The 18,061-nt window shown below is 51.1% G+C and overlaps 1 protein-coding gene across 7 annotated transcripts in view; it reads right to left on the bottom strand.

Annotated features, from left to right (window-relative positions):
- The window catches only part of FMNL3 (formin like 3), a 53,371-nt gene extending 35,739 nt beyond the window's left edge, over nt 1-17,632 (bottom strand). For all 7 annotated transcript variants that reach the window (XM_058673747.1, XM_058673748.1, XM_058673749.1 and 4 more), the window contains exon 1: nt 17,374-17,632. In XM_058673747.1, the coding sequence (XP_058529730.1) occupies nt 17,374-17,499 (126 nt within the window). In that variant the 5' untranslated portion in view covers nt 17,500-17,632. The remainder of the gene's footprint in view (nt 1-17,373) is intronic.
- Nucleotides 17,633-18,061: the final 429 nt, after the last annotated feature.

Raw genomic sequence — 18,061 nt, 5'->3', positions numbered from 1 at the left:
TCCTCAACCAGACTGGCCTCTGCTCAGTGTTATGAATGTGAGGAACTTCCTACCTGAAGCTTTTTCTTTCTTCCTAGAAAACCTTTTTCCCCGGTTCTTTACCTATGGCCACAAAGACGGGCAGGTGGGAGGGGAGCCCTGTGGGTCTGGAGCAGAGATCGCTGAGTGTCCAACACAGCAGACCAGGCCAGAGCAGAGGACCAACTACTGTTGTGGCAGTGCAGAGAGAAGAGGCGAGGGGGGCAGCAGACTCCCAGCTGGCTGGCCTGGCTGACTGATGACCTGGGAGAGGACGCCACACTTCCCAGGGCAATGTGCAAGAAAGTTTCAGCAGGCACATGCAGCTCCCAAACACTGCATAATGTTACTAGGCAATGACATGTATTTATTAAATCACTATCATAAATAAAGGATTGTTGATACAAACTATTGGAGCTGGCATGATGGCTCGACATGCTAATCCTCTACCTTCAAGCACCGGCAGTTCATATCCCAGGAGCTCCACTTCTGATCCAGCTTCCTGCTTGTGGCCTGGGAAAGCAGTAGAGGCTGGCCCAAGTACTTGGGATCCTGTACCCACATGGAAGACCCTGCGGAAGCTCCTGGTTCCTGATTTCCAATCAACTCAGCTCTGGCTACTGCAGTCATGTGGGGAGTGAACCAGTAGAAGAAAAGTTTTTCTGTCTTTTCTTCCCTATATCTGTCTTTTCAGTAAAAATGAACAAGTCTTTACAGATAATAATAACAATACAAACTATTTCGTGCAGAACAACATTTTACCCTAAACAAAGGTGGCAAGACAGATTTGGTAAAAGAAAGAAGTTAGCTCAGAATTTGGGGACAAGATGGGTGGACACTATGGAATTGCGGGTTGGGGACAACTACATCCTGGTTTGAGTCCTAGTTGCTCTTCTTCTAATCCAGTTTCCTGTTACTACATCCTGCAAGGCAGCAACAATGGTCCAAATGTCTGGTTCCCTGTCACCCACATGGGAGATGCGAGTGGAGTTCCTGGTCTTAGGCTTCAGCCTGACCCAGCTCCAGCTCTTACAGGCATCTGGGAACTGAACCACCAGATGTAAGATCTCTCTGTGCCACTCTGCCTTTCAAGTAGATGTAAATAGACTTAAAAATAAATAAAAGAACTTGCAGATTACAAACAGGAGAGCATGAAAACTAGGACAGGGGCTGGGGTGGCTAGACAAAGAGGCATCCAACAACATCCGTGAGGGCTTTAATTACCCATTGACATGTATGAGAGCCAAATGGAGTATGGGACAGACTGGACTAGTCTGCTACACAGACTGGCAAACCAAGGTAGGGGGAGGATCTGGTGGGGGTTAGTGTGGGTCACTCTGACTAGGCTGCAGCTCCCACTGGTTTACGTGAGGGCCGAGTATGTGCTGGGCAGAACCAGGCTGGACTGCAACACCCATTGGTTCCAGGGGAAGTCAGGGCTGGAAACAGAACCAACCCAGCAATTCCAACCACCAGCTGATAGGGGCGATGGACTGTGCCGGGCCCTGTACTTGCTAGTACATACAAAAATCTGGTCTGGGAACACCTCAGACAAAGTTTCTTTGGGGATCTCCCCAATCGAACTGCTGGACTCAGAACCCTGACCATGAAAAGACAGAAGACAGAACAAGTCAATCAACCACCTCAGCAGTGAAAAACTGGGCAAACGGAGACTCTATGATGGACTATGTCAATCAGTGGATTCTTCAACAACCTCATCGTGCTTGGAGTGGCGAGATTGGCAGCTACTCATAACTGGTGAACTATCAAAACCACTTGAGCAAGTATCTCAGAGTATGCCCCACATCTGGGACCTGGGGTGGGTGGGAGACTGGGTGGGACTTCTCCCTCAATATCCCCATTTACCTCAGATACATGAAGGAAACAATATGGAAATGGTGGTCTTGCCCACTTTCCTGTAGCCTTTGAACCTTTTTACCCTAATTAACTATGTCAAGATTGTCAAAACTATAATTAAAAACAGAAAAATTTTAAGGAAAAAAAAAGAACTTGCCGATTAGAAACAAAAACATCTACGTCTGGTGTCTTCTGCAACTCAGGCCAACAGTGGAACTGTGTCCTACCCAATTTCCCTTAAATCAGACAACTGTGACTCTCTAGCCCACCACAGCTGAACATCTGGTTTCTCCTCTGTTTGACCAGCCAAGTCCTGAGTGGCCAGGGACCACTCACTGACTAGCTCCACTGCCCACGAGCAGCCTGGGTAGGAGTGCCCCACAGCCTTTCTAAGAGGTAGGAAAGCGTCACACACAGGTCTCCATGAGCAGATGTCCATCCTGACCCGAGTCCACCTCTGCAGCCAAGCTCCTCCACTCCGGCAGAACCCTGGAGGCCGCCCTCTTCCCAAGGCTCCTCCCTGGCAGTCCTGGCCTGGAACAATCTCTCCTCTTACACCTGACTGAAAGCCCATGTCCTTTTGAAAGCACTGCCTGTTTAGCACCCCAACACCGCGTTGCTGCTTCATGATTGCATTTGTTCACTGTGGAAATGTGGGGATTGGACAAGACAAACACTACCCCAGGGCTATGGTAAAACATCCCTGGTGTATTTTATCCATGCAGACAGCCTGGGACGTACATCTGTTTGAAGTCTGTAGTTCAGACTAGTGTTCCCAGCATGTATTTTGTCTTTCCAACATAGACCATGAGCCACATCCTTCTATTTCATTGGTGTATCCCAAAGAACTCAGGGCAGTGGTGTGGGTTAGGAAACCAGGCACCTGTGCCATAGTTCCTCCATTAAGTCAAGAAAAGAAGGAACATAAAATTAACTTTTAACATGGGCCCCAACCTTCCCAACCCCAATGACTTGGAACAACCTATTACTTGCCCTCTAAGGACATATTTTAACTTGTAACTAAATATTTATTTGTTCAGTATCCTTTTCCTCTAAACTCCACAAAGGCAGAAGCATTACTTGCTTGCTTCTTTTCTGTTTTGTTTTCACTGCATACCCAGTGATATCATGGCATGGACTAAGTCAAGAAGCAAACAAAACCAACAACCTGCAGAACAGCAAATACCATGGTGGGACAGCTGGGATGCAAAGCCGAGTCCGGCTGTCTCCAAAGCCCAGATCTTCCTCCCACACCTGTGAGGAAGCCCTGCCCTGCTGAACTGCCTCTGCATTGTGCCACACCCTCTAAAGCAGTGCAGGCAGCAAAGGCTGACCAAGGGCAGCAGCACAGGGTGGACTTGGGCATCCATCCTGACTCGACAGTCTAGCCCTGCAAGCCTAGGTGAAACGCTCTGGACTTCGGTTTCTTCATCTAGAAATTGCAAACAGTAGTCACTTAAAAGCGGTGTTTCGGCCAAGTAAGAACATGCATCAAAGGCTTCGAAGGGGGTTTTCCACACCAACAGCACCTAGAAATGGCTAGGGACCGAGGTATCACTGGACCGCACTCCGAGGAGACACATTCTAGAGAAAGCGAGTCCCACAGTGGAGACGGTAAAGCCCAAAGCTCAGTTTACTCTCCTTGCGGGCTGCACCTGTGCAGTTCTGCCACAGCTAGAGGCAAAGCTTCACTGGTCTGGAAAAGAAAGATGCTAAGAATATGCCACTGTGTGTCCCCAGGGGATCAGGATCCTGCCCACATTTAAGAATCCAACCTACAGCCTCAGGGCACAGGAGTATCTGTTAAGACTGCTTCTACTGAAAACCAGTGCAAGCTCAGCACAGAGCCAAGAATAGGCAATGGCCAGCGGCTGACCTTGAACAGAGCAAGGCAACGTCTGGCGACTGACCTCAAGTGTCCTTTCTCTCTCTGGCTCTACGTTTGTCTCCATAAGAAGAGAGTGGAGCTTTTTGTTATGCATTAACAAGTGAGGTTACACACATATATGTATAGTAGTTACAGAATCACTTGGGATGCCCAAATCCCATATAAAAGTGACAGAAATAAGTCCCATCTTGCTGCTGAGTCCAGCTTCCTAATTCAAGTCCCAGAAGGCAGCAGGTCCTCGGGGCCCTGTCACCTGCTTTGGAGACCCCGCTCGAGTCCTGGTCTCCTGGCTTCAGCCTGGCCCAGGCCCAGGCCCAGCTGTTCCAAGCATCTGAGTAAACCAGAGGACAAAAGCTGTCTATTTCCCTCTCAAAATTTCGTTCCCAATTGGCAATTTGATTCACTAAAAGTAGAGTCCTCTTACTCCATTTTTAGTCCTCCTTTCTCGTTTACGCTTTTAAGGTCTATTCATTGTTACTGGAAAGGCAGATCATATTTACAGAGAGAAGGAGGGAGAGAGAGAAAGATCTTTCATCTGCTGGTTCATTCCCCAAGCCAGGAGCTTCTTCCAGGTCTCCCATGCAGCACTCGGTCCCAAAGCTCTGGGACACTAAGCGGCACCCACATGGGATCCTGGTGCTTACAAAGTGAGGAGGATTTGCCCATTGAGTTGTCATATAGGCCCTCTTCCTTCCTCTTAAAGGAGGAATTAGTACATAGTGAAAAACTCCCATCAACCCAAAAGCTTACAAATAAACAGAAAAAGACAGGGCCCAGTGTGGTGGCCTAGTGGCGAAAGTCCTTGTTTTGAACACGCCGGCATCCCATATGGACACCAGTTCTGATCCCAGTGGCCCCACTTCCCATCCAGTTCCCTGCTTGCAGCCTGGGAAAGCAGTCAGAGACTGCTCAAAGCCTTGGGAAACCTACGTGAGAGACCGGAAGCAGCTCCTGGCTCCTGACCTTGGATTGGCACAGCACTGGCCATAGAGGTCACTTGGGGAGTGAATCATCAGCTAGAAGATCTTCCTCTCTCTCTTCCTCTCTGTATTTCTGACTTTGCAATACAAGTAAATAAATGCTTTAAAAAAAAAAAAAAAAAAAGACAGTCACCACCATCCTACACCCCTCCCCCATGAGTTACCAGCATGGTGTTGATTCTTTCAGGCCTTTTTTCTGCACTTTTATATAATATATATATATACATTATTTTCTCTTTTTGGCGCCTTTTCACATGATTACACTGAAGCCACAGCCATCTGTTGAATGCCCACCCTGTGCCAGGAATTTGGCTCAAGGTGATAAGCAAATGTAACGTTCACACCCTCAAGGAGTCAAGCGTCTGGCAACACAGATAATTAATAAACATCCAACAGGGAATTTCAAAATGGAAAATAACACCAGAGGCGGCGGCAAGGCGAGGACAAGCCAGGGAGGCCTCACTGAGTGAGGGGTGGTGGGTTTTACAACAGTGACCTGAAGAATGAACTAGAATGAGCCATCTGAAGACCCAGGCGGAGGAAAACCAGCAGTGTGTGCAAAGGCCAGAGACAGGTCATGACTGCCATTAGGAGACCACGGGGCTCGGCACACAGCAGGGTGAGGAAGGGCAGGAGGCCACCAGAGCCAGCCATGCCAGCGGAAAGGGCCATGGCAGGAGCGTGTGGCCGATTCCTTCTCTTCGTGTTGATATAAAGGGGAATGACGCTATTTGGTTTGCATTTTGAGTGTGGCTGCCTTGAGGAGAACTGGTGTGGGTGGTTGGCTGTGATGTGAGAACTGGCAGAGGCTTGGACCAAAGCAGCGGCAGTGAAAGGCAAAGGACTTGAGGTCTACTGTTTTAGAGGTAGAGTCTATTGGACCCACAGAATGCATGTGGAGAAAAGCAAAGAAAGAGAGGGCTAACTCCTAGGCTCTGTCCCGAGTACCCAGGTGGGTAAGAGCGGGCAGGAAGTGGACCATCCGCTTAGGCACTGAGCATCCCTCACACGGGCACACACGCTCTGTAGAACCGGACACGAGGCTAGAAGGGACAGCCCTTACAGAATGCCTAAAACATCCACCCTATATCACCCTACCACTAATGCGGCCATGGAACACTGTCAGTCTTTACAGTCCTGCTCAGATAGTCAGCATAAAAAACATACCCTTAAATGTTCATTTTTCTTGATTTCTTATTATTTTTAATACCTTTTTTTTTAAAGATTTATTTATTGTATTGGAAAGGCAGATGTACAGAGAGGAGGAGAGACAGAGAGGAAGATCTTCCATCCACTGATTCACTCCCCAAGTGACCGCAACGGCCGGTGCTGCACCAATCCAAAGCCAGGATCCAGGAACTTCTTTCAGGTCTCCCACGCGGGTGCAGGGTCCCAAAGCTTTGGGCCATCCTCGACTGCTTTCCCAGGGCACAAGCAGGGAGCTGGATGGGAAGTGGAGCTGCCGGGATTAGAACCGGCGCCCATATGGGATCCTGGGGCGTTCAAGGCGAGGACCTTAACCATTACACTATCGTGCCGGGCCCATTTTTCTTGATTTCTAATGAGGTTAAATTTTTTGATAAATTTCCTAACACATAAGTACATTTGGCTTATAAAAAAAAATAAATGTTATGGGGTGGTCACTGCGGTGCAGTGAGTTAAGCTGTTCTTGGAATGCCTTACCCCCATCACAGCAGCGGCCCTCTGTTTCCATGCCATTCAGGTGGGAGACCCAGATGGCCTTCCTGGCTCCTGGTAGCAGCCTGGCCCAGCTCTGGCTGTTGTGGCCACTTGGAGAGTAAACCAAGGGATGGAAGATCTCTATGTCCTTGCCTTTCAAATATTAAGACACAAATATGCGAACATTACGAAGCTAAGTCCTTCAGTCTGTCCTGCTCCATCACGGCCACCTGCTGCATCCTGATGACGGATGTGATGAGCTTTACCTGTCCCCTGACTGAACCTCTCCCATGAGTCTGAAGTATATATACTTACAAATATTGTTACATATATATTAATATATTCATTTGTATTGGAAAGGTAGACTTACAGAGAGAAGGAGAGACAGAAATTGGCAACATCTGGAGCTGAGCCAACTCAAAACTAGAAGCCAGGAGCTTTCTCCGGGTTTCCCATGTGGCTATGAGGTCCCAAGGGTCTTTGGGCCATCTTCTACTGCTTTTCCAGGCCACAAGCAGGGAGCTGGAGGGCAAGTGGAGCAGCTGGGACATAACCAGCATCCATAAGGGATGTTGCACGGTGGAGGATTAGCCAGTTGAGGATTAACCAGCCCCCATACTGCTACATACATGTATGCTGTTTTTCCAGCATTCCTTTGTTGCATAAAAACATTTAGCAAAAACATTTTCCTTACAGTCTCTCTAAATGACATTTATGCTGAAACCTTTTCAGGTTAGTTAATCATTCTGAGCCTTGGTTGCACTTCCCATAAACCCGAATGGTTCCATAACTGCCTTGGGAGGGAAGAATCTCCCATTCTCATTTCTTAACCTCTACAAGTCAAATCCAGGAATATGGTGAGGATCAGAAACTGGGCCACTCCTAAAAAAGAGACGGTAGAATCTAGCTAGAGAAATAAGTTAGTGTGTCTTTAAAGAAATTTTTTTCCTTAATGTAAAGCATTCTAAATATGTGAGCTTATTTTTAAACAATGTTATACGAAATAACATATTTCAAAAGGGTACAGGTCATTTTCTTTGCAAGCTAGAAAGCAAGGAGAGATACACAGGAAATAAACTATTGGGGACCTAGCGGGTTCCAGTCTGATCTCAAGCATGTCCTGGATATTCCTGAAGGGCCTTGGGCTGCAGGGAGACTTCCCACTTTAGGCAGGTAATACCTCCAAATACAGCCTACGACCTAACCCTCAGCACAAGCAGCCAAGGGTATCCCACCATCCGTAGCTGGATGACAAGGAGGAAGAGGAACTGGGGTCCCAGGTCAACAGGGGACATCACTGCCAGAAGCCCTTAGTCAAGGCCAAATCACAGCGCCCAGGGTCCAAAGCATCTTCAGCCAAGTCTCAACAAGCTCTTTGCTGGAAGTACCAGCAGAGCACTGGTACATCTCCGCTTACATGAGTACTGCTGTGCCTCACCCAGCTGTCCTTCCCAGCCCTTCAGGCTTGATGTCAGGGCTGCCCTCGCAGACCCAAGAAGCAGCTCTCCCTGAAATACTGCGTGAGTGAACACACGCAGCGGTGCGAGAACAAACAGGGCAGCGGGTTTCATCCGGTTTCTCAAGGGACCCGGGCCCCAAAAGTCGCAGAAGTATCACCAAAAGATGGCCCACAATCACAAATGACGAGTGTTTATTTGGTAGAAGGGGTTCCGAGGGGAAGAGGGTAGTGTGGGCACCCAAACTGTTCTCTGAGAAATTTTAGGGTTTAGGGTGGAGTTCCTGGAGGCGCAACCCTGGTACTGAACCTGCAGGTTATAGAAATAGGTTCGCCTCCTTCCTGAGGAGTAAAGAAAAGGGACGGGGTCAGCAATGAGACACGGCAGGCCACGCTCCTCGCGTCAGAGTGCTCAGCTGCTCATCTCGCATCCGGCTCCCTGCTCACACACCTGGAAAAGCAGCCGCTTGGGGCCCTGCCAGGCACACAGGAGAAGCAGATGGAGTGCCTGGCTCCTGGCTTGGGCCTAATCCAGGCCTGGTTACTGCAGCCATTAAGCTAGTAAACCAGCAGACACAGGAGCTCTCTTTCAATCTTTTTATATTTATTTATTTATGAACGGCAGAGTTACAGAAAGGAAGAAAAAGCAATTTTCCATCCACTGATTCACTCCCCAAACGGTCAGGCAGAAGCCAGGAACCCTTCCAGCTCTCCCACATGGGTACAAAGGCCAAGGTCCTTGGACCATCCTCCACTGCATTCCCAGGCACATTAGCAGGGAGCTGGAGCAGAATTGGGGCAGCCAGGAACTGAACCAGTGCCCACACGGGATCTCAATGTCAGGGGGGCAATTTAGTGCCAATTACTGGGAATCTCTCTGGCTGTTTCTCGTTCTCTCTTTCTCTCTCTATAACTCTGCCTTTCAAATAAGTAACAGAAATCTCTTTAAAAATACATGAGGATGGCATGGTGGCATAGAAAGCTAACCCTCTGCATGTGGTGCCAGTGTTCCCTTAGGGTGCCACCTCAAGTCCTGGCAGCCCCACTTCCCATCCAGCTTCCTGCTTGTGGCCTGGGAAAGCAGCAGAGGATGGCCCCAAGCCTTGGGACCCTGCACCTGCGTGGGAGACCTGGAGGAAGCTCCTGGCTTTCAGCTTAGGACAGTTTCAGCTCCAGGCATTTGGGAACTAAAGCAGCAGAAAGAAGATCTCTCTCTCACTCTAACTCTGACTTTTAAATAATAATAATAATAATAATAATAATAATAATAATGAAAAACAAAGAAATGGGAGAAACAAGAAATTCCCACAGATGGCTTTGACTCTGGACGCTCCCTGCCCCCGGGATGCAGACAACAGAAGCAAAGAGTCAGGTGGCTGCTTTGCAGGGTGCTGTCCACACAGGGCACGACACAGGCACTGCACAGACGCTCAGCTCCAAGCGTGGGACTCGGGCACTGCACAGAGGCTCAGCTCCAAGCGTGGGACTCGGGCACTGCACAGAGGCTCAGCTCCAAGCCTGGGACTCAGGCACTGCACAGAGGCTCAGCTCCAAGCCTGGGACTCGGGCACTGCACAGAGGCTCAGCTCCAACCCTGGTACTCGGGCACTGCACAGAGGCTCAGCTCCAAGCCTGGGACTCGGGCACTGCACAGAGGCTCAGCTCCAAGCGTGGGACTCGGGCACTGCACAGAGGCTCAGCTCCAAGCGTGGGACTCGGGCACTGCACAGAGGCTCAGCTCCAAGTGAGGGACTCGGGCACTGCACAGAGGCTCAGCTCCAAGCCTGGGACTCGGGCACTGCACAGAGGCTCAGCTCCAAGCCTGGGACTCGGGCACTGCACAGAGGCTCAGCTCCAAGCCTGGGACTCGGGCACTGCACAGAAGCTCAGCTCCAAGTGAGGGACGACCCAGGCACTGCACAGAGACTCAGCTCCAAGCATAGGATTTGGGCACTGCACAGGGGCTCAATTAATAATGGAGCACCCCAGCCAACAAAGAAAATTACACAGGCTTATAGGAACGTGGTGTAGCTCAGTGACAAATATTTACATAATCTACAACTGAAAAACCACTCAAAGACAAAATGTCTTTACTATGTTGCCTCCTTTAAGTACCCTCACCCATTTCATAAAGTGACTGAAAAAAATACAGTATTTGCCCAAAGTCATCCAGTTAAAAAAATAAAGAAAAAAGGCTTTAAACTGGACCAAACCTCAATTCTCCTGATTCCAAAATCAATTTCTATCTTTCAAACCACGTCTGAGCCAGCAAATCTCACATTACCTACTTCCTTGCAAAATAGATATATTTTTAAAGTTTCCCAAGAAACAGCATAAAGAACCTGATGCCCTGGCTCCTGCATGGAATCGGGTTAAAAACAGTGCAGAAACGTTCTGAGCTGCAGGCTGTTCTTAAAACAGAATAATCAGCACCTAAAATTCCCGGAGCACCAGGCCCACACCCACCTCTTACTCTGACAGGCGCTGAGCAACAGGAAGAGGCTATGATCTTCTCCACTCTGGACCTGAGTGGAGATGGGAGAGTGCCAGCCAAAGCGAGTTTCTATCTTCCCATCCCAACCTGGGCCCAGAGGCATGCCTGCCAGCACCAGCTCCTGGGAGGGTGAAGTAGAGGGGTAGCAAGGTGGTAGAGAAAGGCAGAGCCATGAGGACAAGAACTCGGCCATTACTGGTATACAGCCCATGCTCTGCATCAAAGTCGGCTGTGGAAAAAATGTTGCCAGAACAGCTCTCAAGTGCCTGAAAGTACTCTGGAAGAGTATGCTTCAGTGAGGCTAGCGTAGAGGAGACACCATTCCCCCTACAGCTCCTACCCAGGTCCTCCGCTACTCAACACACAAACTCCCAACTCACGCCTTCGGAAAGCGGAAAGGGCAAGAGAAACAGAAGAATTAGAAGAGAGATAAAGAGGGCCTAGTGTGATGGTTCAAAAGCTAAAATCCTTGCAGGTGCTGAGATCCCACATGGGTACCAGTTCCTGTCCCAGCTGCTCCACTTCCCTTCCAGCTTATGGCCTGGGAAAGCAGTAGAGGATGGCCCAAAGCAATGGGAGACCCAGAAGAAGCTCCTGACTCCTGACTTTGGATCAGCTCAGCTCTAGCCATCGTAGCCATGTGGGGCGTGAACCAGTGGATGGAAGATCTTTCTGTCTCTCCTTCTCTCTGTAAACCTGATCTGCCTTTCTAATAAAAATAAAGATTTTAAAAAGAATAAGAAGGAAAGAGGGAAAGAGAAAAACTCCAGAGGAGGGAAAGAGGCAAAAAGGCATATTCAGGGCAAAGGTTGGCCTGGCACCTCACGCCTTTCATGAGGGATTCGACCTCCCACGTGGAGTAAAAGAAAGACACAGAGATGTAGCTTTGCCAACAGAGGCAGAAGAAAAGCCAGCAATGGGAACTCAGGACCTGGGTCAACTCTGTTCTGCAATCCTCTTCCCTTATTCCCCGTGACAACCTCCAATCCCCCCTCGGCTGCTGATCAAGCAGCAGTCCTAAAGCAGCCCTCCAGGAGCCGACAGGCCGCATGGCAACAGCACCCACGGCCCTCATCTTCCAAGACAAGGGTCCTTTCCCCACAGGGACGGCTGCCTGACCCTGGCCTGCCACACTCAGCTCTGACTTGGCGGAGATGTCTCCCCCGCACAGAGGAGACCAACAGCCCAGCAGAACAGACGCTAGTCCGTGCTGCCGTCCCCTGGGCTCCCTAGAATCCCTTCTGGGGCAGACATTTTGGGACTGACCACAGAGCCAGGGCCTAGGCTCTGCCCAGCCTTCCCAGGGAAGGCTCTGCAGCCTCATTTCCTCTCCACCTTGGCTGCTGTCTTCATTTCGTTGAAGATCAGTCATTCCCCTCAAGCCCAGTTCCTGTTCTCACTGTCTGCAGCAGGGGCTGCCTCAGACAGAGCTGGGAAGCACTGGGGTAGCTGCCGCCTGGACCGTGCCAGCTGCAGAACACAGGCCCAGCGCCTCCGGAGCTGAAGGCTTTTTCATCAAAGAAGAAAACACAAGGGCAGGAAATAGTTCCAAGAACTGACAGTGGATACACTGTTGCTCACTCCACCATTACTCCCACCTTACAAAATAGTTGCACAAGCCCACTCCTATGTGAAAAACCGCTCTGGAATGGAAAGGTGTGGGAAATTCACACACTTATTACATAGACATACGTGCCTGCATAATAAATCCCCAACAGAAAGCACGGGACACAAACAAAAGAAAAGCCCAAACGCTATGATGAAATGTTCAGAGACGTAGAAAGTAGAACAAGTTCCCAATTCTCATTAATCAAACCAATAAACACGGTAAACCGTCAAAGCATGCAGTAACAGCTGGCTCATAGGGAAAGGGAGACCCCACACACCAGAGGGAAAGATAACTATTTAGCAAGGTCCATGTCTCAAGGGCCTTGGAGGGCTCTGAGACACCCTCTAACGCCATTTGTAGCAACGTGGCCTAAGGCAATAATCAGAGACACAAATATTTATACTGGATGTCCATCACAGTGTTTTTTATAATAGCAAAAAGTCAGACACAAATATTTATGCATTGGATGTCCATCATAGTTATTTATAATAATGGTGGCAGTGGGGAAGACAGAAAACGCAAGATAAGGCAGTAACAAAATGCTCTAATATGGAGTAGTACGCAGCCATGGATCATGATACAAAAAAATTCAAACTAACCAGAGAACACTTATAATAGTCGATAAAAACTTAGTTTATAAAACATATACAATGTGATCCTAATTATTAATATAAATGTACTTCATAATGTTAATAACAGATGGTGATTTCAAATCAGCTTAAAAACATGTACTATTGACAACAACAGGAGGTGAAAAAAAGCCACTTTCTGTATCTTTCTCCTTCCAGTTGAGGACACACAGAGACACCACGCCCTTTGAAAAAAATACTTGGAGAGGCTGGCAAAGTAGCTCAACAGGCTAATACTCCACCTAAGCACCAGCATCCCATATGGACGCAGGTTCTAATCCTGGCAGCTCCACTTCCCATCCAGCTCCCTGCCTGTGACCTGGGAAAGCAGCAGAGGACGGCCCAAAGCCTTGGGACCCTGCAACTGCTGGGAGACCTGGAAGAGGCTTATGGATTCAGATCTGCACAGTTCCTGCTGTTGTAGTCATCAGAGGAGTGAATCAGCAGATGGAAGATACTTGTCTCTCCTGATCTCACTGTAAATCTGCCTTTGCAATAAAAATTAATTTTTTAAAAAAGTTCACAGTCCAAACAGAATGTTACTTTAAAAAAATATAAAGGCTATCCCAAGCCCTATGGAATTGTACCATAAAGTTCAAAATGTTAAAAAAAAAAAAAAAAGAAAAAAGAAAAAAGAAAAGAAAAAAAAAGATGCTGCTTGGGAACCGTGTTTCTCCCACCCAAGTTGAGTTCCCACCCTCCTGCTCCAGCTTGCTGCCACCGCACACGCGGGGAGGCAGCGGATGACAGCTCAAGCTTGGTCCCTGCTGCCCCTGCAGGAGACTCAGCACCTGCGGAGTGAACCAGCAGGTGGGACGTCTCTCTCCTGGTCTTTCTGCCTTTCAAATAAAATGAACATCAGCACTCTTCAAACTAGATTTTAAAAAAAAAGTTGGGCCCAGCGGCGTGGCCTAGCGGCTAAAGTCCTCACCTTAAAAGCCCCGGGATCCCATATGGGCGCCGGTTCTAATCCCGGCAGCTCCACTTCCCATCCAGCTCCCTGCTTGTGGCCTGGGAAAGCAGTTGAGGACGGCCCAATGCATTGGGACCCTGCACCCGCGTGGGAGACCCGGAAGAGGTTCCAGGTTCCCAGCATCGGATCGGCGCAGCACCGGCCCGTTGCGGCTCACTTGGAGAGTGAATCATCGGACGGAAGATCTTCCTCTGTCTCTCCTCCTCTGTGTATATCTGGCTGTAATAAAATGAATAAATCTTTTAAAAAAAAAAGTTTATGCCCCAAATACCACAACATTGTACAAAACTATGCGAAGTAAAAAATAGAAAGGCTTTAGAACACATCAGCTGTGTTTGTTAAAGGAACTAGAGGACACAAGCGTGTTTTTCTTCAATCATCTCTGAGTTGTCCTGCAATTTCTTTAAGAGATATTCCTTTAAGAGAATGGAAAAAAGCTCAGTGGGCCTCCAGGCAATCAGAGCATTCCTACACGACAGACATCACTCTGTCTCATCCACTCCTCTCACACCTTCTCCAGACAAGACCAGCTCACAACCAGACGGTCAAGGCAAAGTGGCTCCTCTTGGTGGCCAAGGGAGGGTCCTCAGACCAGCTGCTGCCAAGGGCTCCATCCCCCCAACTCCCCAACCTCCCATGAAGCCTCACTCCGGCCTGAACTAATTCACCACAATCCCAAAGGCTGGCGAAAAAAATGTCCACCAGCATACAGAACCCGATATTCAACCCAAGTTTTTCCCAGCCTCTTTCTGTGTCAAAGGAGGCCCCTCAGAGCCTCTCCGAACACCAGCACCCAGGCCAGCTTAGCTCCCACATCAATGCTCCACTTGAGTCGGCAGTCATCGCCAGGGAAACGTGAGAGGAGGAGCCCCAGCAGGGACAGCCCTTGTCACACAACCCCACCCCAAGCCCCAAGAGTCTCCTCAAGGGTGGTCAGAGCTTTTTCTGGCACAACTTTAGACTCAGTCTCAGATGCGGACTAAGTCCACAAAGGAAAAGATCAAGCTGCAAACACACCAAGAGCGGAGAGCTGTACTTCAAGCCCTGTGCGTCCCCTCTCTACTTCAAGCCCTGTGCGTCCCCTCTCCGTCAAAGCTAAAGCTCAGCACCCGCAGGGGCTGTGCGGCGCCTGCCCTCAGGAGGCCTCCAGCGGGACCCAGACACACGCTGGGGCTTTTATCACGCCAAAGATGGACTCCCGTGCAGGCACGAGTAACAGGGAGCACCGACAATGGCCACAGCTCCAAACTTGTCAATACTCGACAGAACGGAAGCTGCTCAGACGGGGGTTCAGGGAGGATCCCCCAATGCAGAACATGGGTAGAAGCGGGTCTCAGCGTGAGGGGACCACTTGGGACACGCCTGTGACCCATTTACAGCACTCCCACAGGGAAGCGTGTCCTGAACAAATCAGCTTCGGCCTCAGCCCTCAAGCTCTCCAGCGCTGAGTGACAGCGAGCTGGGAGCCTGTGGTTTTGAGTCAGTGCTGATACAACTTCCCCAGCCAGGGTGCTCTGGGGTGGGGGCAGGGGTGGGAGTTTCCACCAACACACTGGGGCTGGGAAAGCCCCCTTCTGACAACAGCGGGCATATGATACACCCAGGCTGGGCATACAGAATGGCACAAGTGGCTTCATCAGATTTCTGAATTTCACCTTCTTTCTGAGAATACAAGTGATCTCAGATTGGAGTCACAGCGGAGAGGTAGGCTCCAAAGCTACCAGTCACCGAGCATACTGAAAATCGGCTAAGAATTTGGATTTCTTCAAACCTACACGACAACTGCAGGATGCTATTACCCCCATTCACCAGAGGAAACCAACTCGGACAATTAAGCTCAAACACCTTTCTAACCTGGAGTCTTATTCAAAAGGCCAAGACCCTAGGACTGGCCTCAACCAGCCCCTCCAGCAGTTTTCCCATAAACGACAAATCCTGACAAGCCGGGAAAGGGGAAGGTGAGAAGGATCAGTCCCTTTGCCCACCGTCATCCCATCACAAAAAGAAGCTGGTCTCTATCAAGCACCCGTAAGTTCTCACAATCCCGCCAGTTCAGCAGGTATCTCACCATTCTACAGGTGACAAAACGGGCCAGAGAGGGTCAGCCACGGCTTCTCATGCTCAGAACACCTGACACAGTGGGAATTCTCAGGGGACGGTGGAAGGGCACCTTTGGAGAACCCCCAAGGAAAGCGGAACTCACTCCCCTGCAATGTCCAACTCAATTGGAAAACTCCCTTCTGTCTCAAGTTGGTCAATCAGCTCCCGCCTGCCCGGTCCCAACCCTCCAGCAGTGGCAGCTCACAAAGGCAAGACCAAAACAAAAGCCACGAGGAAACATCCAAATTTTATACACAGAAAGGAAGACTTGCAGGCGGGTGGTCCAGCCCCTGGGTGCGCTGGTTGCAACCAGGACACCACGTGTGTTTTGTGAATGTTTAAGCCATCAATTTGCTAACTAAACAAACTGGTGAGCCAAGCTGCAAGAATGACACGAAGGAGTCTGGTGCTAAGACCATGTGGCCTGGCAGCCCCTACCTCACCCAGCCCACCTTAGAGCACTCCCTGCCCCAGGATTTGCACCCGCGGATGGGGTTGGCTGGGCTGGGGCACAGGGGTCACACCCTGACTGCAGCATGGGTCCCTCCCACCCTTTCCCCCAACAGTTGAGCTCTTATTCTCCAGGGCACTGAGCCCTAGCCCCGAGCCTGGTCACAGCACATTAGCAATCACTGACTCACGCCTTGGCCCGGAGGGACCAGGGAAGTACAGGGGCCACAGGATGTATGGCCCAGCTCCCAGGGCTGCCAAGCAGAGAGGTGCTGAAGACAGGCTTCCCCATGGACAACCAGGGAGCCTTCCTGAGCCAGCCCTGGTGCCAATGGGCACCATCCAAGAGGCTGGGGATCTCTAGACAGCTCTGCAGCTGCCAAGAGATCTAATCTTCCTCTTCCAAGACAGACGAAATCCAAGAAGGCTGCTAAGTCCACAACCCAGCCCTAGTCATCACCGGCAAAGACGAAGCCAGTCCTCCAGCCCATACTGACAACAATGCCAGAGTTTCTGCCGCCTCCTAGAGCCCTCTCTGGAGGAACAGACAACTATCTCCCCAAGTTTCTCAAAGTTTAACAAATATTCCCTTTCTTTCTCCAAAATTTCATTTTCGACTCAGTCACACCGGCTGAGAACGCCTGGACTGACAATAGCTGCTGGATTCCATCAACACCCCAATACACATATGGAAAGGCAAGCTCCCCAAACCCCCATGCCCAGTTGGGACCAAAAAAGAAAGAAAAAAAAAAGGCAACACAGACAAGAGAACACAAACCAGAGGGTTCAACATGAAAGAGAGCGAGAGAAAAACAGGCGGGATGGTTTGTGTATTGTTTCCATTGGACAAGCAGCCTGCTGGGATGGCTTCTGCACATGTCGGGCCTTTCAGGCAAGCCCACTCTAACAGGACGCCTGCAGGCCGCTCTCCAAGCGCAGAATGGCATCGTCCCTCCCCCTGTCCAGGGCTCCCCACACATCTGGCCCGCGCTGCTGTGGGACCCGCTTCCCGGAAAGCCTTCATGATGACACGAGCCACGCGGTCTCCCCAGTCGGAGGGGAACCGACGCAGGAGTGCAGGGAGAAGCCCGAGGTCCCCCGGCGGCCATTCCCAGGTCCCCGACGGGGCGGCCCCGAGGTCCCCGGGAAGACACTGGGAGGCCGCGATGTGGGCGGGACGCGAACCCAGTGGCCGCGGCGGCGCGAGGAGAGGACGGGGCCCCGGGACTGGACTCTCACCAACACCAGGGCGAATCGCTCCTCCAGCTCACAAGGCTCGGGCATCGGCATCTTGCCGGGCGGCAGCAGCAGCGACACGGGGGGCGGCTCGCCCAGGCCCCCCTCGGCGCTCTCCAGATTGCCCATCGCCGCCGCGGGGCCCCGGGGCTCCGGCTTCTAGAACGCCGCGTCGGGCGCCGTCGGGACGCCGGGGGTCCTCCCCGAGAGGCGCAGCGGACGGCAGCCGCCGAACGACAGGCACGGCGCGACCGGCTCTGCTCGCCGCGCTCGGCGCGCCGCCCGGGCGCTGCCCCTCCCCGCCCCCCGCGCGCTCGCCCTTCCTCCCCGCACCCTCCCCAGCTCGCTTCCTCCCACCCACTCCGGCCGGGACTCGGGCTTCCCCGCCAGCGCCCGCTGCAGCCGCGCGCCCGTGGATGCAGGTCCCGCCTCCCGCCCCCGGGCCTCGCGGGCGGCCCGGCCCCGATGGACGGCCGCGCCTGCCAATCACAGCGCCTCCCGCCCTCGGCGGCCGAGCGCCTGGCGCCGAGCGCGCCCTGGCGGCCACCGCCAACACCGGCCCTGCCCGAGAGCGCGCACAGCTGAGAGGAGCGCAGAGGGCTGGAACACTCAAGGAGGGGTGAGAGGTGAGGTGTGAGGGCCTCAGCTGACCGGAGAAGGGAGGAGGGGAGGGGAGTGTGCTGTTCCGAGC

This window comes from Ochotona princeps, chromosome 15 (genome assembly GCF_030435755.1).
Source record: "Ochotona princeps isolate mOchPri1 chromosome 15, mOchPri1.hap1, whole genome shotgun sequence".
Taxonomy (NCBI): Eukaryota; Metazoa; Chordata; class Mammalia; order Lagomorpha; family Ochotonidae; genus Ochotona; species Ochotona princeps.
This window is presented reverse-complemented; position numbering and strand designations above follow the sequence as displayed.